The sequence below is a fragment of the Centropristis striata genome, chromosome 18, assembly GCF_030273125.1.
Source record: "Centropristis striata isolate RG_2023a ecotype Rhode Island chromosome 18, C.striata_1.0, whole genome shotgun sequence".
Classification (NCBI taxonomy): domain Eukaryota; kingdom Metazoa; phylum Chordata; class Actinopteri; order Perciformes; family Serranidae; genus Centropristis; species Centropristis striata.
Genome location: NC_081534.1, coordinates 17,284,694 through 17,306,058, shown reverse-complemented (window position 1 = coordinate 17,306,058; position 21,365 = coordinate 17,284,694). Strand labels below are relative to the sequence as shown.

Sequence of the window (21,365 nt, the reverse complement as noted above, 5' to 3'; positions counted from 1 at the left end):
CAAGGCTGACCAAAGCCCTGACCTTAGCTATTCTCAGATGAGCCTCAAGACAGTGGCTGTGCTCTAGAGACGTTTCCAACATGTTAGCCTTTACTAGCGCCAGGGGCACCAGGAGATGAAGCAGGAGAATAAGAATAAGAAGAGGGAGGGGAGGGGAGGCAACATCGATTTGGTTTCTCGCAGTAGAAAAGCTGAAGGGAATGTGGAGTCTGCCGTAAATGTCACCAGACATCAAGTGTTCGCTTCTGTGCATCAGAGCAACAGAGCGTGTTTTCACCAATTGATCAACTGTCCACAGCACTCCAGTTACACAAGCCTAATCTCTAATTGATCGATTTGAGATACTGTTTTGTTATTTTTTGGGGGGCTAACTGGGCTTTTTAATGTCATTTTGTTCTCTTTTTGTTGGTTTGACAAATAGATTTCATCAGACTTTTGTTATCAGCCACGACTTGAATCTTTATTTTAACCCTCCTAACCCCAAGCAGTGTCAGGGTGTTTTTTTTGCTGTTGTTGTTGCTCCTTTCACATTTTACTCACCGTGGCATCATTTTTCACTGTAATATTTAAGTCCTGCACCTTTGTGGAAACAGCACAATCCTGACTAGATATAGGGGGGAAAAGCTGTCTTTTGTGCAGTATAACACAGTTCTCACACTATAAATCATAAAGATAGAGGAAAAACACAATTGGAATTTCTATGATGATTTATTATATGCCACATTTTACCAACAAGTGTCATCAATATTGGGGGTAGAATGGGATCTCCACATGCTCAACATATTGAACTATTTACATTTTTACAACCTCTTCTTACAAGCTCTCTTGTCCTCTCTGCTATGTACAAGCAGACTGTAGCTAAGCCAGATTTACACAGAATTTTTATTAGGCGATTGTTGGTCTCAGCTAAGTCATTATTTTTTTCCCAGTTGCACTGAAAAGCAAAGCTTTGACCAAATTTGAAATGATGATAAATCATAATTTTAGGCTTAAATTTTCACACATGATGCCTTAAATGAAAGTTGAAAATCTGTCAATGATGCCTGTTTTTTTTTTTTTACCATTTCGGTTTATGATAGTGTTATTTTCCAGATTTTCTTTTAAAGAAAACACTTTTTTTTTTAGTTTTATGGGTTAATCATGAAGAATGTAAAACTTTATCGCTTTATCTGTGAATCACTGTGTACAGACTTGGCCTCTAAAATCCTCTTTTTCATTAATACTCAGGACATCTTCAGCAACAACATGTTTTCTGTAGTCACAATAGGTCACAGTGTGCACCATAAAGGCAGCAAGGCCATTTGTCACAGACAAGACCCTGTCCAAAACATAGTGAATATACATTGCTGGATTATTCCAGATCATCTGCATTCACTGTCTGCTGCTGCAGCGTCTGTGGCAGCTGCATTAATGTCACATTGCCTCAGGTGGCATGGATTTCCAAATGTGTTAGACAAGAAATCTGTGGATATAAAGGCAAGACAAATACACATCTTCTCTCTCAGGCAAGAAACTTTAATATTAATACTTAAGATGTGGCCCCAGCATGCATTGGGTATTATTCCTGAATATCTATTTGGTCTTGTTGCTGGGTGTCATGGCTTTAATTTAAATTGTTCATGCTGGCAGGCCAAGAATTTTATTGTTGCACTCATTAAATAAACTCTGCATAGGACAGCGAGCTGGAACACTGATATCTAACCATTGAGATGTGATTGATACTGCAGCATGATAAACTCGAGTCGGGACACTGGCAGAGTCATGTTTGAGGCTGTTGACACAACAACAGCCTCATTGTGCCGCCCTCTGCTACTCCCTTGTCTTCGCCTGGCTCTGTGAAGCACGGCTAATTTTGAAGTTGTCAAGCGGATGCCAAGTGGAATAATTATGTTATAATAATGGATTTTTTTTTCTTTCTTCTTTTGCCTTCTTTCATCTGTGTGTGTCTCTCACAGCCGGAGATGGACTCGAGGGTAAACGGAGTGTCCTCTCCAACTGTGCAGGATCGAGGGCCACTTACTGAAAACTCAGGTGAGACACTCAAGCTCAAAAAGACTCTGACACAAACTCCTGCACCGCCGTTGATCTTGATATATTAAGATTTGTCCTTGAAATTCAATCACTATAGAAGGAGGTGCATTTTACAGCAGGTACATTGAACGTTTGAACATCTCTCACGCTGTGTCTCTGCAAATGGAAACTTGTTGCTCACTAAGGTGTGGTGCTATATTCAAATAAATGGTGACGGAAATGCAATGTGTGTGTGTGTGTGTGTGTGTGTGTGTGTGTGTGTGTGTGTTCAGATGAGCTGCTGGACTCCCACCACAGCAGCTCTGACCTGGCAGATGTAATGGAGCAGATTAACAACTCCTTCCCTGCATGCAGTCGTAAGTTTCCCACTCCTCCTCTCCTCCTCCTCCTCTCTCCCACCGAGTCTTCCAAGCCTCTGAAGGCAGATTTGTGTTTCAGCCACAAGGACGCTGGTCAGCAGAAAAGTAGTGCATGTCACTCCGTTAACTGTCCAGACTTCATTCCTCACAAGCAGAATTCATGTGTAGCGCACCGGATGTGTGAATGTGTGAGTGTGAATATCACACAATATTCTCCACGATGATATCCTAAAATACAACGTGGCAGCTTCAAATCATTTGTTTATTCCTGCCAACAGTCCAAAACACATAACATATTCAGTTTCCTATTTTATATGACAAAAAAGCAACAAATCTGCACATCTATTGATATCTGAAGTTTCTCTCAGTGTTCATTGTTCAAGAGGTGTTTACCTAGAGCAGAATTATCCACAGATGTCTCTTCCTTTTCAAAACAAAAGGACCAGGTGATTAAAATCAGTAAAAACTGAACAATGCAGCCTCACTTTAAAAAATTGAGTTTCTCCCATGCAGTTTGGTGGATATAGACGTACCTGAGGACCTTTTAACTTTGGCTCAGCTTGTTTCTCTTATAACTTAAGATCCAGGTGTCCGATTACCAAAGTCCTCCAATTCTTCATCTATGAAAACATTTTTAAAAAAGATTTAAAAAGTGTATTGTAAAAATGTGGCTTAAAACTGGTTAAAAGTCGATTAACGACAACTTCTAGCAGACAATCACAATGCTGACCCACGTGAAAAGGAGATATCGCCATTGACAGGCGACCAAATGAAACTTGACTGTCACCTTGATTGAAATAACAGATTTATCTGTGTTTGAAAATTGTTGGAAACATTCAGGATAACGTAAGTACACAACAAAAACATATTATAATTTTAATCTTAACCACCTTTATCTTACATTTTATGTTAATATGAAAACAAAACTAAACCTGAATCTTGAGATGTGCTCGATATAATTTGCATCAAAATCTTAATTAATTCTTAGGTAATACTTTTTAAATTTCTACTTCTTTATGTTGTAAATTGTTAATACTTTATTACGTTTTTTATTTGTTTATTTGCTTATATTTCGAGTGTGTACTGCTGTTTACTATTTTTTGTTTTTTGCTATCCACTTTGCTGCTGTAACTCTTGAAATTTCCCTGTAGTGGGACCAATAAAGGAAATCTTAATCTTAATCTGCAGATTGATGACCTGAAAAATATCCGAAAATCTGTGCAGAACAATAAAGTGGATCACTTTGCTTATCCATGGTAGTGCATGCTGTGTGATGCAGTAATATAAAAAATAGATCAAATAAATGAAATCGAAACAGGATATTGAGGCAGGGAGAAACAGTGGATGCTCTCCTGATGCAATCAAAAACTCCAATTTTAACTGAACTCACCATCCACCTTCTCATTGTTTTTCTTACTTTCTCTCACTGCTTTTGTTGATCCTTCTGTCATCTCCGTCCTCTGTCACCACACTGCTGCTCTGCGTCTGCCTTTTGTTACCTCATACTGTAACTCAGCTTTGTTTGTGGGTGGTGTGTGTGTGTGTGTGTGTGTGTGTGTGTGTGTGTGTGTGTGTGTGTGAGCTGTGGGTTGTCATGTATAAATGATAGCCGCTGGAGCAGCTGTGCTCTTATCTGTAGTCATGAATTCAACAGGGATTGTCCTGTATTTCAATAAAGAATGGTGCTTTTTCAAAAATGTGCATTCATGGTTTGTGCAGTGCACGCAGGTTCCTCTGCATTGTGTCTTTGATGAAATTCTCCCTCAGACACATAGATTTTAAATACAGCCTTGAGGTCTTTTTGATTATCATTTAAATTCGGTATTTGATGCGATCAGGAAAAAACCTTCGACACTCATTACTCTTTATAGCAGAATTTGAAAGAATATCCACCTCTGGGAATGTTAATCAAATAGAAAAATAAATAAAAGTGTTCGAATTGCAAGTTAGAGCTCACTGACTTTAAATTGCATTCGAATTTTTCGAGTCAAAACTCCTATGAGGGCTTTAGTTAAAAATCCATTCTAATCTAGCAGACACTCAGGTATTATTAGCATTTGGTTACTGCACAGCTTCGAGGCACCGGGACTGAGCAGCACAGAGCTCAGAGTGTGTGCATGAATATGTGGGAGGCTGATAATTTAGTGTAGACTCATGAAAAACAGAGATGAAGTGGAGAGTTCAAGTGTTAAACTGCTCTGTTGTCTCTTTGCTTTGTCTTCCACAGCTTCGAGCCTCTCCTCAAGACCACAGGTAAGCTGGAGTTTTTAGATACACCAGAGTCCTATAAATCAGTTTGTGCATTTCCAGCATGTATGGAAGCTACTTTCTGCTTTATGTTGGGTGTTTTCATGGGTTTGAGTAATTGGCAAAGGTGAGAGAACTTTGCTCAGAGCTACATTTTAGAGGCAATTACAGCTGCTGCCACAAAAGTAGTCCCCTCCCTTTGTGTAGCCTTCACCTGCCTCTGCCCGCCACATTTGGTGGCCTGTGAGAAAGAGGCAGCTAATGGATCTCTCCGGAGTGCCATTAGCTCCTCTCATTTCCCCCAGTCTGAAGCCAAGGTGCATTTTGGGATAGAGGTGTTATGAAAGCCATTGGCACTGACCCATGGCCGCTGAAATTTTTTACCCCGGTGAGGTGAGGTGGGTGTTTTTTCTCCACTCAGTCTTTCCTTTTTCTCACTGCATTTTTAAAACGCTCTTATTGTCTCTTCTCGCACGACTAATAGAGCCGCGGTAGTTGAAGTCACGCAATCCATTGAAATCAAAACACCACTTTATTGGTCGAAAAGCAGGAGTAATGCTGGGCAAATGACTGCAACAGCTAGTCTCTTCACCTGCTGTATTTATACAGAGTGAACGAGGTGGAAAGCAGTTGTGTGCCGGGATGTTAGAACAATAGGGGGAAAGTACAAAAGGAGATCATTTTATTGGATTCCTTAAGAACGGAGCTTCATTCACTCTGTCAAAGCTGATTTTTTTTATCATGAATCCAGATTTCATTCATTTGTAAGCCTCCAGACTTTTGTAGGATTTCAAAGACTATTCAGATTAGGACGAGGGAATGTCAATCAGGTGTTAGTAGATGTCTAGAAACGGCAAGTGTTGTCTCCAGCTGTTTCAGTTGTAGTGGTAATCATCTCTTGGGCCTCATCAGGGTCAGAAATGTTTAATCTATGTTGCTTTGCAATATAGCGTTTAATTTCCTTGGAATTCAAGTGCACAGTGAACTCTGGGGGCTTGTAATCGATGCTTGCACCATATTTTTGCTCACAATTTTCCTACCAACATGGTGTTATAAACAAAACAAATCCCCCAAAGCTCTATACCTTATTACTTTCGCCACGCCAGAAAGGGCTTACTTGCTATGAATCCCTTTGTGGTGGCTGTTGCAAAACAGATACATACTTACTTGTTGATTTCTTACCGTGTCTTTTAGCATTTCACACCTCTAAATTGAATCGAAATAAATTTAATCACGACTGTTTATAATGCCTTAACACTTTTTCTTCAGGACACGCAGAAAATTAAGTGAACAAAACTTCTTTCTTCCTCCGTCTCCTTCTACCGGTGTTAAGTTGAGTCATCCTTTCGCTTTTTCCTTTTTTTCCCTTTCATTGTCCTTGGCAAACACTGTGCCATACACTTTATGTGGGTTTTCACACAAAGGCATGGGTGACTAGGTTTGAGTGCCTAATTCCATTTCTGAGAAGACAGCTATTTTTGTAAAAATCTCCCCTGCATCTCCACGCCCACCTCCTCCCTCTCCTGCACGCCGAGCTTCTAATGGACTGTAACTGACTTGAGGGACTGCAGTCCATTTACCAGCTTTCAAACCCGATTACTTTGTTCGAACCCTCAGATATTTCTGTCTTGATGAAGAGAAATGAGGCGGGTCGATCTGCTGCACTTGTCTAACGAACTTCCAGCGGGTTCGCTTGAACGGAGGCGCGCACCGATTGTACCATTGTGTCGTTTTCTGATCCGACATGTTGATTTTGTGTTCTTCTGTCTTGCAGGTGATGTGAGGACGGTTACCACAGACGATGCCACGTGTTTGTGTGCACATGTGAGTGTGTGCGCACAGTAAGTGTTGGAGGAGACAGGACCATTCCCAAACAAACAATCCCCCCCAACCCCGAAATCCCAAAGACGCACAGGACCAGACAACTTAACTACTTTTACCACCTTGTCTTGTACTATGCAAACTGTACATTTTATGAACTGTAGATTGTACCTGAACCTGGTTCAACATTTGTCAGTGATTTGTTTAGATATGCAGATGAGTATATGGACACGGGGCTTTGTATAGTAAAATATGCTCTTTTTTTTTGTTTTGCTTTGTTTTTCAGAGGGCGGTTTGAGATTTGTGTTTTGTTCTTGTTAAGTTCTGCCCTCAGTGGGAATCAAGCTGTTAAATTTTTTTTTTGTCATTCCACTGCTTTGTACCCTCCAGCCCCCGTTGCAATTCAATGAAAGAATAGCCACAGGTTTCCATGTTTGGGAGCATGCACAGTTCCTGAGTAAAAACATCTTGTGGCTGAAAGGATCCTTCTAAAGACTTCTCAAAGGGTCTGTTTTGTTTTGAAGATCTATCTTGTAGCATGCTCGATGTCAAGTTCCCCTTTAAAGCGTTGATATGCCGGCAGACTTTGTGTCGACTGCGATTTGTTAATGTAAACTTTACCCCTTCTGTGCCTATACAGTTCCACATGTGGAAGACAGAGATAAGAGTTGATGAATGAAAGTGGGATTGTGTATAAAGAGAGAAGTTTTGGAGATTTAAATCTAAAATTCTGAATTTGGGTTTGTACGAGGCCCGCAGTCATTCTGTAGAATAGTTTTTTTTAAAAGATATATGTTCAGAAATCAGAGGAAAGCCATGATTGCCTTGCTACCTCAGACTCATAGACACAGTTTTGTTCTTGTGGTTTGTAAACTTGTTTAAAACAATTGTGATCATTTACAGAACAAGAACAGCCTGGTTTAGCATTCTAAGCTTTAGCTTACTGTATTGGTGTACACTGCAACGAGGAGATACCAAGTAAAAAAAAAAAGTTACTATTACTGTACCACAATGGGTCTGTGGCCTGCTGAAGCTAGCCGCCCGTTCTGGCGAGTATTACTTTTATCTGTTGTTGGTTTTTCCACTGGCCTTCGAGCACTGGTCCCTCACTGCGTTGTGTTGTTGTGCTATATGCTATCCTGTAATACTTGTGAGACTGAACAACACTACTATAACCTCCTCTGACTGTAGACTAATGATGATGTTTTAATGATTCCAATCATGATGAACCGTACCATGGCAGAACTGTGTCGCTTCTCCTGAGGTATGTAAAATAGATTGACCACACTACGTGTAATATGGCTACGTTTTATTCTAAATAAAATTTTTATAACAAGTACGCATCCACTCTGCTGTTTTGTTTCTTTCAGTGGTGGAATGTTACTAGGTACATTTACTCAAGTACTGTACTTAAGTACAATATTGACATACTTGTACTTTACTTGTGTATTTCCATTTTATGTGACTTCATACTTGTACTACACTACATTTGAGGCAAATATTGTGCCTCCTACTCCACTACATTTAGCTGACAGCTGAAGTTACTTTTCAAGTCAAGATTTAACGTAAAAAAAAGCCCTACCAGCTTACATAATTGCATCAAGAATAATGACCAAAATAATACACGGAACAACTGCAAAGAGTTGCAAACCAACCACAAAGACAAGCAAAAGGACACAAAGCGTCCAAAAAAAGACAGAACAACTACAAAGAGATGGTAAATAACCAAAAAGAGACACAAAATTACTAAAAAGAGACAGAATAACTACAAAGAGTCACAGAACGACAACTTGGACAAGCAAACAACCAAAAACAGATGCAAAACATTACAAAACAACCAAAACATTGCACAAAATTACTAAAATAAGACACAAAATTAATAGAAAAAGACTACAAAGAGTTGCAAACAATCAAACAGATGCAAAATGACACGAAATGTTAATATTGTTAACTATTGCATCGAAAATAACAATACAATAATGTATATGGAATATAGTGAACAATTTGCATAACCAGTACTTAAAGTACATTTTGATGCTGATACTTTTGTACATTTACTTTAGTAAGTTTTGAATGCAGGATTTTCACTTGTAGTGGAGTAATTCTGCAGTGTGGTATAAGTACTTTTACTTAGGGGATCTGAATACTTTTTCCACCACTGGTTTCTTTTTTGTTTTTTGTAAATACTCTGTCTGTTCATTAAATTGTTAGGACTGTGAAAGTAAATTGGTGTTGTCAATATTTAAAGGGACAGTTCACTGAAAAATCCAAAACACATTTTTCATCACCTGAAGTGCTAGGGCAAGAGGAAAAATGTATTTTGGGGTGAACTGTCCCTTTAAAGCTCATAGCTGCCTCACTTTTTATAAACACTGATCAGAAATTCATTCCACTACTTGCAGTGTTTTTATATGCAGCACTTGCCTTGCATTTTAAACCCATTATTTACACTCATACCTGCTTTTGAGGAATATATGCCTCATTACCTGCAACTCCTCAGTGTCATCCAGTCACAATCGCAGCATTACTATTTATCAAAGAAATTGATCACGCAGTGAGAGGTTGTATCATTATTAAATATTTGCAGTGAGCATGCTGAGCTGTAACTGAAAACTCCAAATGAACGATGAAAGGTAATTGGTCTCTTCTCCTACTCGCGCCCTTCAAGCACATTTTTTTTTCTCTTGTGGCTGCATGCATTGATTATTCCTAAAGGTTGTGCGATGTTCGATTAAAGACATTTACCTTGGTCTTACTTGGCCGTGGAGCCGCTTGCTGCTGGTTATAAATCAAATCCGACCACACAAGTCATTTCATGGTGTAAAATCTGCTCATTTTAGAAACCTGTCAGACTAAATTATGTCCCAACAGGAAATTGTCTGTACTCTTAATGCTGCGGTTATTAGACCACATGAAACTTAAATGGGTTGTTTACTTCCTTTAAGGTGAGATATTACTAGCAAAATCGTTTTTTTTCATGCACTGGTCTATTTTGAGATTTTGCTTTCAAATCATGTCTTCCTTCAGAGTAGTGGGGGGAAAAAAACATCCAAAAAAGGCATCAAAGAGTGTATTTTATTACATGCTGCCTATTTGCATCTGTATAGTTTCATAATTCACCAAAAGTTACCATCTGAAAATGCCTCATTTGCATGTAATTTTATAATGACAGGCCATTTTCTCGAAATTAGTTTTTTCTCATACTCAGAAAAAGACACATTTTCCAGCTTCATTACAATCTGTGTTCTGTTTTTGCTTGCCGGTTTGTTAAAATGTCATTCATAGTCTGATTTATAGAACATTTTCTTCCTAAAGAAATTATTTTTATATTGCTGTTGACAGTATTTTCTGATTCGTGGAGTGATAAAATAATAATGATTTGTATAGCACCTTTCATACATGAAATGCAGCATAGTGCTTCATATTGAATGGACATTAAAATGAACATATTAAAAGATCTCCAAAATTCCCTCTGTAGAAACCTCTCATATGTACTCTAATACTAAAAAAAAAACACATTAAACCTGGCTTTATCTGGTTTTTGTTCTGTAAATGTATGCAGATGTGCACATATTTAACAAAATGATGCATAATTTGCATATTTAAACAAACTTTAGAAGACAAAAAAAAATTATTTTAATATAAATTGTCTGGTGATGTCTCATTGTGATATCTATTTGTTAAATTGTGTACCCTATTGACCTGTACTGTAGTTCCTCTCACTTACAGGTAAGTTGTAGTTGTATAACCACCTCCTCTCTAATGCAGTTAAAAAGAAAAAAAGTGATTACTGACAACATGAATAAAAGTAGTAACTTCATGCCAAGTTTTGTCTGAACAGCACTCCTTATCACGTATGGTCCAGCTGTTTTATAACAGCTTCAATAATGCAACAGTAGCCAAGTGGTAGTGCAGCCTAATTGGATCTGAGGCTACTATACATATTCCGACTCTCATCCTCTGGGCTCCCTGAGGTGCTTTAATTAGTCTACCACTCCCATTCCTGTAATACACTGCAGGAACCAGCTTGTTTGTAAAGGCAAAGAAGTTTGTTAAGTAACAAACTAGCATTCTCAAGGGAGACGGTACTTATGTCTTATTGGATCATGTTACAAAAAGAAGTGAGCTGCTATTGTTATTAATATTAATGTGACAATTAAGCTGTATGTGAGGGAGGATTTGGTTTAATTACTGGGACAATCTAATGCACTCACATGAAACTTCAAGTCAAAACAGGACTGTATGAGTTATCAGCAATCTTTCCAAAGTGTTTTAATCTGCTCAGGCGCAGCTCTCTGTGATTTAGCGCATTAGAGTGTGAAGCTCCAATGAGGTGCAGTCTGCTTGCTAGACTGAGCAAAGATTAGTATCCTGCAGTTCAACAAAAACAATTCATTTAGTGGATGTTTTCATAATTGGATGAAAAACAATACAAGTGAATCCTCTGCCTCTCCACAAAAGGGGGTCAAAGGTCGGGTTCAGCTACAGAGCAGTGCAGCCCTGGAGCTGGTAGGAAGTGCAAGACGCTTGTTGAAGTGTAAGATTTAACCTTGGGGGACACTAATGAACAGCTTTCTGCAAGCCATGTCCTCAGTGTTAATCAGCCACAGCAGCCTCATGTGGCTGCAATGTTCATTACACACCGACGAACAGAAGCAGAATGAGTGAAGGATTATGAGACAACTTTACTGAGGCGAAAAGTGTGACGTTGAGCTTGAGGGCGTTCAACCTCTTCTGCAAAGTTTAAAAAAGTTGACAAAATAATCTTGGCCGAAGGTCTTTTTAGTAGCAGCCTTCTGCTTTCAATCAAATGTCCCCCTCCATTGACACTTATAAGACTAAACTCAAGATGCACATATTTTCAACGGGCTTTGGTTGCTCTTGGTGGTTTTAATATTGAATATATTTTTTATAAATGTATCTTACAAGTTTTATTCTGCTTCTGTTTTGATTTGTGCACATATTACCTTGTTTTTCCCTATTGCCATTTCTTGTTGTTTTTTGTTACTTCTGATGATGGTATTTAACTCGCTGTTGTTGTGCCGTTCACTTATGGCAATTTGTAATTATGAAACTTGTTTTTCCCATTATAACCCACGCAAATGATGACTAATTATAAAAATGACTAATTGTAAATGCTGAACATGTTAGCACATTCAAAGTAAGTAACTCCTTTCAGGCTGCCAGTTTGGTGAGTCATGACTCCACCAATATTGTTTTTTTTAGTTGTGTTGTTTTCTTTTTAATAATAATAATGATGATTTTAATTAACATTGAGAATAGAAGATAAACATTTTGAGTGCTTTTTTATATTACAACAGCAAAGTCCTTCATGAGACTTTTGGGGCCTAGATTATGTTACTGATTACAAAAAATAGCCTACCATGTAATTTGTATTCAAGTACTGACTACATTACTAGGTAATTTGACCCAACCCTGTACCTCCATCATGTCCAAAATATATTTTGTATTTATTTAATATTGTTGCAATACAGCTTCCCGGCCGCTGAGTGCATTGCTGCCCAACCACAACCAGCCGACCACTTGGAAATCGAGGATCCTCCGCCATCTCGGGTGATTGATTTATGGTCACCCCCTGCTACTTGGATTTGATGCGGTATTTGTTACTGCACACATTATTTATACAGTCTATGCTGCACACTTGTCAGAGATGTATTTTTTCCCCAGGTGCATTTGTTTCTAAAGATCATATCGTAACACTGTTAAAATAATCGCCTAAGTCATTTTTTGTCTCGGTCCGCGGAATCAAGCGGACCGAGACCACCTCTTTTTGGAGGTCTCAGTCCGCTTGATTTAGTGCGTACCTGAGAGCGATTGATGCTAAGAGCTTTTGGTCCGAATGGACTGTTTAGTGCGCACCAACTGCTGTTGGTGTGAAAGCACCCTTAAGCAGATTTATTATGCCTAAATCCAAATAAAATGTGACTTATAGTATAGTTGTATAGTTTCCTGCAAAACTTGAAAAAATTAGTTAGGCAATTATTTTAACAGGGTCCTTCTCTCCAGAGAAGTTAAAAAAACTATTTACACAACTTTTTAAATGCTTTAGTAGGTAACAGAATATGTTGGGTAAATTGGCGTTTAATTAATGTTAACGCTACCGGTGCTACAGATTAATTTGTGGCCATGTTAACTGGTGTCTGGGGTTGCCATAGTTATGACAGCTGTTCAAAACTTTTTTACAAGAAAAAGGGCTCATCTGAGTGACCCATGCATATTTAGTCAGACTCCAAATGTTAATGTTGACTTAACTAAACAAAGAGGGGCAGCTACGCATTATCTTTCTGCTTTCAAGTGCTTTTTATAAAAAAAGGCAGCAACAGAAGCATTCGGCTGTAAGTCACCAGTTAACAGGGTCGCAAATTAAACCGTAACACCCCCTGAGGTCCTGCATCAACTGAAGGCTACTATGCGACACTAACCTCGGTCAGTTGGACGTTTTTCTAAAATATGGAAAAGGTGAGGACATTAGAAAGTGACAGAAATCCGTTATTCTTAGGTTTAAAGTACGGCCCACTGTTTTTATGTTGTTGAATTTGAAAGCTTATTTGTTTAGTGTAGCATTTTGCCAAAACATGCTATGGCTGGTGTAAACATGCTAACTAGCAAGGTGACGTTAACCGTCGTCATTTATTTATTAATTTATTTAACGTTAAAGGTTTACAGCCCAGAAGTGCTGTATATTTTTTTAATCTAGTCTTATTTCCAAGTAAATAAGCCCCCTTACTTTTTGTACTGCAGATTCATTTTCCCGTTTCATGTTTTTAGCCAAAACTAACATCCCAGTTAATGCTAACATGAATTAGCAGCAGCTTCTCTCAGTCAGGTTGAGGTGTAGAGAGGCGTGTAGTCAGTGTCGTAAGATCCCTCTCGCTCCTCCACAGTCCAAATATGGTCTGCTCCCTGTATCGGAAACAAGATGGCGACGAGTGTAACGCTGAACTCGATGTTTCCAACGTTCCACAAACCAATGGGTGCCTTCACGGTGACTACGTCCATTATTTATATACAGGTGTAAACATGCTAACTAGCAAGGTGACGTTAATGGTCGTCATTTATTTATTAATTTATTTAACGCTAAAGGTGCACAGCCCAGAAGTGCTGTATATTTTTTTTTATCTAGTCTTATTTCCAAGTAAATAAGCCCCCCTACTTTTTTGTACTGCAATTTCATTTTCACGTTTCATGTTTTTAGCCACACTAACTGGCTCTTGGGATGTCAGTTGGTTGATTGTTTGGTTTGCCAGTTGGTTGGCGAGTCTACTGCTTTACTCCAGACTGAAATATCCCAGCAACTGTTGAATGAATTATAATGAAATGTTGTACAAACATTCATAATCCCCATAAGATGAATGTTAGCATTATCACTATGAGCATGCTGAAATACTGACACAGCTGTGACTAATTACAGCCTCATAGAGCCTCTGGTGTGTCTGGAGGCTCTTGTGTACACACATTGCATTCTTTATGTATGTCTTTACATTCATTCTTGAAACCCAACTTTATTAACAAAATTCAAAATGAGCCACTGGTGCATGGTGAAATGATTACTTTTCAGCATGCTTATGTCATTCATATGTACCATTACTTATCTGTAATCGGCTTGTGGGAACTCATTTGTTTTATTTGATAGACCTAGAGACAGCTGAATATTTTTGTATTATAATCAGTAGTGCACAGACCATGTTTCCTCGGTCAGCTAGAAGCTTTGCTTGGAATTGGTGTGCATGTAGAAATCCACTGGCTGAAACTCTTTTTCAATAAACTCAACCAGGTGGCAGGACAGCAGTGGCCCTTGTTTCTCTGCACTACAAACTTCAAGCAACACAGATTTTGCTCTGCAGTGTTTAAGACCAGGCCAACTTCACCTGCATGTGTAGCGGCTTTCAGATGGTTGCTCACAGAGAGAAGGACACCAGTCACCAGGAAGTCAGTACCTGCACGTTTATTCTATTAACAGTAGCACAGGGGACAGTCAGTACATGCACACGGAGCTGCAGGCTCTCTCTCAGTGTCTCCACTTCAACAGCTTTGTTTGTTTATTTTTCTCAAATAAACAAACAAAATATTATTTTGAACAAAAAGTGTGTATACTAAAATGTATACCCTTACAGTGGTTGCACATAGCAGCAGTTACAATAAAAACAAAACTGATATCCACTGCAATAAATAGATTTTTCTCTAATTTACAAATTAATAAAAGCACTTTTTCAGAAGAAGAAATATAAATACATTTTCAAATAAAATATTTTCTTCTGTCAGGCTACTGGCTTATGCAGTCCTTATATAAAAATACACAAAACTATCACAAAACAGATGAAAAACCTTGACGCACCTATTAACAGTAGCTAAGGGGACAGTCAGTACATGCACACGGAGCTGCAGGCTCTCTCTCAGTGTCTCCTGAAGCGAGTCAAAGGATATGCAAATGAGGCGAAATCTCTGACATTTGAACACAAATACTGGACGTTTTTCAGTTTAAAAGACCAACAGCAAAACTCATGGGCATGTTAACAGTTGTATCTTCACAGTTTAAACCACAACAAATCACTTTTAAGCAAGCTAGCTTTAATAATATGAGAAGAGCACCAACACACGTCTTACCACTACAACAGCTTCAGGAGTTTTGCCGGGAGTCTGTCACTCATGTTTACGTGCATCCCTAATTAAGGCCCCCCTATGCTACAGGTGAAATGGAACCATACAGACATTCAGCTAAATAACTATAGACACAACAAATATCACACACAGGTTTTGAGAATGTTTACAAATAAGAATAGAAATAAAATGAACAACATATTGGCTCAGCTACACATGTAAGTAAGTAACTGAGCATGTAACCTCTTCATTGCGTATAAGCATCACGTTCTGAAATCTTGGGGTTCTCATAAAGAGCTTTATAAAAACGCCTAATGTAATCAATATCTTAAATCCCTATATTCACTGTCCTTTTTAACACCCTGGAAAACAGGGGTTTCCCCTTTTCCACAGTTTCCCCCAGGGACTCCTTTTTGCCACAGGTGACGTCAATGGTAAAGCTGCACCACAGGCTCTCTTCAATTCTCTGTATAAGAGCCTCTCACAGGATAACAATATCTAATCTATTTAATTTTGTTGTCCTCTTGTCATTAAACTCCTCTGAGCATCACCATCTGTGATCTGCTAATTCTCTTTGCTGTGGGTAAAAACAGACAACGACCAGTCCTCCAGGCTCTGGCCGTATGGCCTCAGCTGTCCACCAATCATCCATCCAACCCATTTTTTTCTGGATGGGATGGTGGTGCTGATGGTGCTGGATGTTTATTTTTTCCCTTCCCCTGCCCGTTTCTCATTCATGCATCAATGCTGTCTGGCATGCAGATCCGTTCGACAGCTGTCCCCTTTGATCAGATGCTTGGCAGGCAGCAACAGAGCCGGTGGTATGGGTGTCTTGGCGGGTAGCGGCCCCTGGCACCCGGCAAGGACGGGGAACAGATGTTGAGGAGAGGGGAGGCAGGACACTGCAGGACCTGTCTGGGATATAGGATACAGGCTCCAGAGAGATGGAGGCAGGGAAAAAGGAAAAGATGAATACAAGGCAAGCATACTAGAAGAGAGAAGCAAAAACAAATCAGGATAATTGCCAGTTTTTGTGTTCATTATTGCTATTATGTCAGCAGTTGATTCTCTGTTATGCTTACACTGTGCTCCATTATATAAATGTTCCAGCTCACACAAACTTAAGTTTAAACTTGTTTCCTAATGAACCTTCCAGCTTTAACAATTCCCTTGCAGTATTTTTCTCCTCAAGTTTATTGTCCTCTGTACACTTCAGATCTCCTGAATATGCTGAGTGCACATGGTGAGTTAGCACCATTTTAGCTCTCTCTTTGACAATTAATTTTAAGTAGCTAACTGCACTGGACCTTCTCCTGGCAGGGCATCGACCTAGGGTTTTCATTTTGGATGCTGTAGGGAATATTCTGGGCATTTGTCCCATATCAGCATTTTCTTCTGTGGGCTAAAAAAAAAAGAAATAGAGAGCATAACCTGATATCTCAAGTATACTTTCCTATATCATTTTTATGTACTTCATTAAGAACCAGCTGTAGTATGGCACAGTGCATCCACAACTTTTCAAGTTGTGACCCTCTACTGTAACTCAGCCCTCCTTTAACTTTTAATTGTTAAATATCGTTTTTCAAATTTATATCCTATTTTTCATTTTCACTCATGCTCACTACTTCCCTCTTTCCTTATGTCATCCTTGTGTTATCAGCTTCCTGCTTCTTTTATACTCATATTTTAAGGCAGTCATAAGCACCAACTCATGCATGTATTTTTGCGGTACATCTATTTCTCTCCAAAGCTGAAATGACTGTACCAAGCTTTCTAAATCTAAATGTCCTCTCTCTTTGTAACAGGCGCGATGCCTGGTCAAGGCCAAGAACTAATGAAGGGAGACAAATCCAAATATCGCTGTGTCTGAAATTAGAGCAGTGGGAGGTGTGGAGGGAATCAGTCAGTTATCTTCCCAGTTTCATTACAGCATGGACCATTAGCTGCATGCAGGTCATTGACATTCTTGGTCATGATGTTTAGAGCCCTGCTGCCACAATGCCAGTATGAACCAATCAGGCCACTTGTAAACACAGAACACAGGCACTAATGAAATTTGATTACCATTTAGTATTGGCTGAAAGATTTCTGGAAAAAATGAAATGGACCTTTGTTGTGTTGTGAGTAGGAGAAAGAAATTATAACCACCTCCATTTTGTGCTGAATGATTGCAGTTTGAATTGCATATTTCCCTGTATGTGTGTGTCAGAACGCTGTCCCAAGGTGTTTTTCCTCATACCCTTTTCTTTCATAACAGACCCTCTGCCAGAGGCAAATCTAAAGCTCACCACACCTCTGTTGCTGGTTGCAGGTTGTGGTTGATGCACCACAACATTTTGTCACAATCCTGCAGATTGTGAATGAGAAACACTCTGAATTATTAAAAGATCGCTTTTGGCCGTGATACTCAGAGCCCAGTCGCCATAACATCAGCATGTTGATGAGAGCAATATACTAAGTGAAGTATCCACCAAGCTCTAACAGAATTGGTTAAATTTCAGATGAGTCACTGAGAGGAACATGTGACCGGGAGTTATGTGGTCCATATTTCAGAATTAGAGAGGGCGTAAAAAATGTTTCTGGCTCTGCAGGTGCTGTGATTTTTAATCACTTTTGCATAATTATAGTTTTTTGGTGTGCAGATGATGTGTTGATTTTTAAATGAGTCTGAACTTTTCGCATGCTAAATTTGCTCGCAGGTGTTTTGCTCACTTTCATGAAATGCCCCAAACATAAAGTGACTGAAACCCTGGCTTTACAGAACGTTTTTCATGTTTATGAAATGGAATGCGCCTGCCGGTAGTAAATCCAATGATTATTACATCTTCATGCTAGACACACTCAGGTACACGATCCAAATTAGCCTGAGGATGTGTTTATGAAATGATATCTTGCCTGTCTTCATAATAGTTTTCTGTAATAAACCCACGTTTTCAAGGTTATTCATGAGCCGAATATACAAACTGCATACAGTACAGCTTTATCGCAAGTTCTTTACAGGAAATAGGGGCGAAATGGATAGAGGATTAGTGTTTGGTAATTGACAGCAGCGAGAGACATGGAATAGAGGTTAGGTCGGGGCAATCATCTGTATTTTCAGATCATCCTATCATCCCTGTGTTTGATCGCTTTTACCTGAGATGATCGGGCCGTGGGGGCTCACCTGTGATCTCAGTACTCTACCATCAGAGGCTTTTTACAGAAGATAAATCATAATAGGATAAGCACAGGTGGACATAATAAAATTAATGATGGCTGAATTCCATTTAGCTGCTTTAGTCTCAGGGTGCTGCTAATGTGCACGCTGGTTCACTGTCACACTGTCATGCCTCACTGGGACACTTGAACATGATGGAGCAATCATTAGTGTTATTAGGAACACAGGTGCTTTTCTACAAAGACGAGTCAAAATGCCTGCTGTGGAAAAAAAAGCCGAAAATGACTGACAGTGTGTTCTCAGTTGGATTAAACTAATGCAGGCTCTCAGCTTCTCAAAGTATGACAAAAACAACGTTAATGACAGCCAGGCTCAGGGTGATGATGAATTCCACATTGCAACAACAACAGCTCAGTGTTAGACTATCTACAGTAGATTGTTAATATTTAATTAGCTGAATTTAAGCCTTTCCATAACATTAATTTTACTCACTGAGCACAGTGCGAACCTTTTGTCAGGAAAAAAGGCATGATCTGGCTGTTTATATCGCATTACATAGAGTGCATGTGTCACCACTGATTCATTTAACTATACTGAGTCAAGAAGTGCATTTTCTCATGCTGACTGGAAAAACACTCATCATTTTATCCCTGCCTAGTTAACGGCCCCTTTCTCATAAAGTGACTTGAGAGCAGTTTGGAAGAGTAGACAGCAGACAGCAGGAGGAGCTTTCTTTCGCGTGTGTGAATGCCCTCTGATGAATGCCTATGCTTTGATAGAAACCTTTACTTTCATTTACTTTTCAGTTAGATATAACTTAACAGACATTTATTTGAATTAAAATCTATGTGATTATTACTTTAATGACCAATACCAACGCACACAGTTTACTTAGATTATCTGGTTCACCAACCAGTGCAGGAAACTTGCTCCACAGAGGGGAGGCTGCATGCACCCCCACCCCCCCCAAGTTCTTTTTAGAATATGCATATCATGTTCCTTTTGACAATGGGGTGCTAATGATCAAAACACAGCTCACAGAGACCTTTTAAGAGCCTGTCAAATTCAGCAGGCAGGTTGATGGGAGGAAGGGGAGATGTCATGTGTCAAAGGAAAAGGTAACTACACTACCACCCCAGAAACAAGGGAGAAGTGAATGACAGTGAATAATGTAGGTAGGAGTTTTGTAAGCGAGTGGTTTGATTCGCTCATTTGACTTGTCACTACAGAGTGTAAAACTGTGTGAGTGTGTTTTTGAAATGCTCCAAGCTGCCTTTTTTCCTCTTATTTTAACTTCCTCTGAGGACTCAATGCTTCTCAATGAGCTTCTCGGAGTAAAAATTGAAAATGTATTGTGGTCCCTCTGAAAACAAGGCGGTGAGAAGCAACTTTTTCACTTGATAGCTCCAGCAAAGAAAGAATAGGAAGTAAATCAAAGAGGAAAAACTGCAAAACCAAAGGAGGATGCAAAAGGAAAAACAGGAAGGGAAGTAGCAATGATTCTACAGTATAAGCAGAAATGATAAAGAAGCCAAAGAGAAAGGAAAGGTAAGCAGAGAATCAAGCTGTCAGCTGGTGGCAGTCACTTCTGATTCAGCCCATCGTAATCAGTTCTATTGTGAATAACTGAATACTGAATCACTTGTGATTCATATACCTCACTCATACTCTTGGCTTTGTAGTACAGTGTGTGAGCTGAGATAGTGACATGTTTCTGCTTGAGTTTTTGATAATAACTGAAGGAGTAATGCTTTCAATTATCAGCTAATGAGTACAGGAGCTATCTACAGCCTTGGTTGCTTTTGTTTTTGTTTTTCTCTAATTGGCATTTCTAGTGGCTGCAAGTTAGAAATAATCTGTCCTCTTTTGCAAACTGAGGTGCAAATCCTTCGTACTATTTCTTCATGTTCTCTCTCTTTTCTGTTCATCTCCAACCTACTCTGCAGATATTGCCACGCTTTCTGTGTCAATCATAGTTGAACTGGAGCTCTCTCCACTCTGGGAGTACCACTCTATTTTATGTCTATTGTGAATGATTTTTATTTTTTCAATTTTATAATTTCTAATGAGTATAGGATTGTAAATTGTAGAAACATTTTGTGTTGTAGGCTTTTCACTAAATGTCAAATGTACCAGTTTGTACAACCCCTGTCTCTGCTTTTGTCTGCTTAGTCACACTCTATCTGCTCTGTATGTTGATACTTCAAGCTGCACACATCCCTCTGAACGGTCTGCCGTCAGCCAGCTGCAAGAGATGTGATGTCATTGATGTCCACACTTTCACAGCCACACTGAACACCTGTGCTTTAGTCAGTGTAGCAGTTGGCTGGATTCGAACATTTTCTGCCGTTTCAGTAATATGTCTCAGCAAGTGTTGGTCACAGATGCAAGTTTGTGTGTGTCTTTATTTGAGAGTCCATCAAAGGAAAGCCACCTTTATGAATTCTCAATCTTCTGAAGGATTTCTCACTTTCCAACAATATGCTGCTGAATATTATAGCTGACCTCTGTAGCCTGATTTTTGCAGGGACACTGTGTTTTGAAAGTGCTGCCCTCTTGATTTTCTTGGCTTTATCTTGAGTCATCTTTGAAGTTCTTTGAAGTGATGCTTCACCCTTGATGTCTGACCATCAGATTTCATTCAGTAAGTGCACATATGGCTTGTTCACCTCTTGCAACAAACTCAAGCTTTTGTACAACAGGGCTGAAAAGGCCTGCTACATCTCTCTTCATGCTCTCTGGTTACTGTTGGTACTTAGTTGTATGACAGCTCCAAGACCATTTGGCATGAATTGTGCGCTGATCAATTTGTGATGCTGGTCTAATCTGATTTATCACTAACCTTTTTTTAGCAGTTTACAATTATGAGACCACACTGATATAAAATTACATGTAAGTAGTGACAATGCATGGGTGGTATCCTTTGTTTTCTACCCTCATAACTTCCTGACATTCCACTGGGGTATACGGTATATGATGGTATTAGTGATGGTGTCTACATTTTTAAATTTGCTCAAATAAAAATCGCCCAAAAACGGCATCGTCTGTGTTGATTGGCTCACCTTTATCATCAGGATTAAATAAAATACTCCCAATCACGGACGGAGGCACTTTAGTTTCAGTAGTCCTGT

At 39.2% G+C, this 21,365-nt stretch overlaps 1 protein-coding gene across 5 annotated transcripts in view; it reads left to right on the top strand.

Moving 5' to 3' along the window:
• Positions 1-7,797, top strand: part of utrn (utrophin) — a 221,199-nt gene extending 213,402 nt beyond the window's left edge. For 4 of the 5 annotated variants that reach the window (XM_059357172.1, XM_059357170.1, XM_059357173.1 and 1 more), the window contains 4 exons: positions 1,956-2,031; positions 2,304-2,387; positions 4,618-4,643; positions 6,412-7,797. In XM_059357172.1, coding sequence (XP_059213155.1) covers positions 1,956-2,031; positions 2,304-2,387; positions 4,618-4,643; positions 6,412-6,420 — 195 coding nt within the window. In that variant the 3' untranslated portion in view covers positions 6,421-7,797. The remainder of the gene's footprint in view (positions 1-1,955; positions 2,032-2,303; positions 2,388-4,617; positions 4,644-6,411) is intronic. The other variant, XM_059357174.1, reaches the window with a different exon arrangement.
• The last annotated feature ends 13,568 nt before the right edge of the window (positions 7,798-21,365 follow it).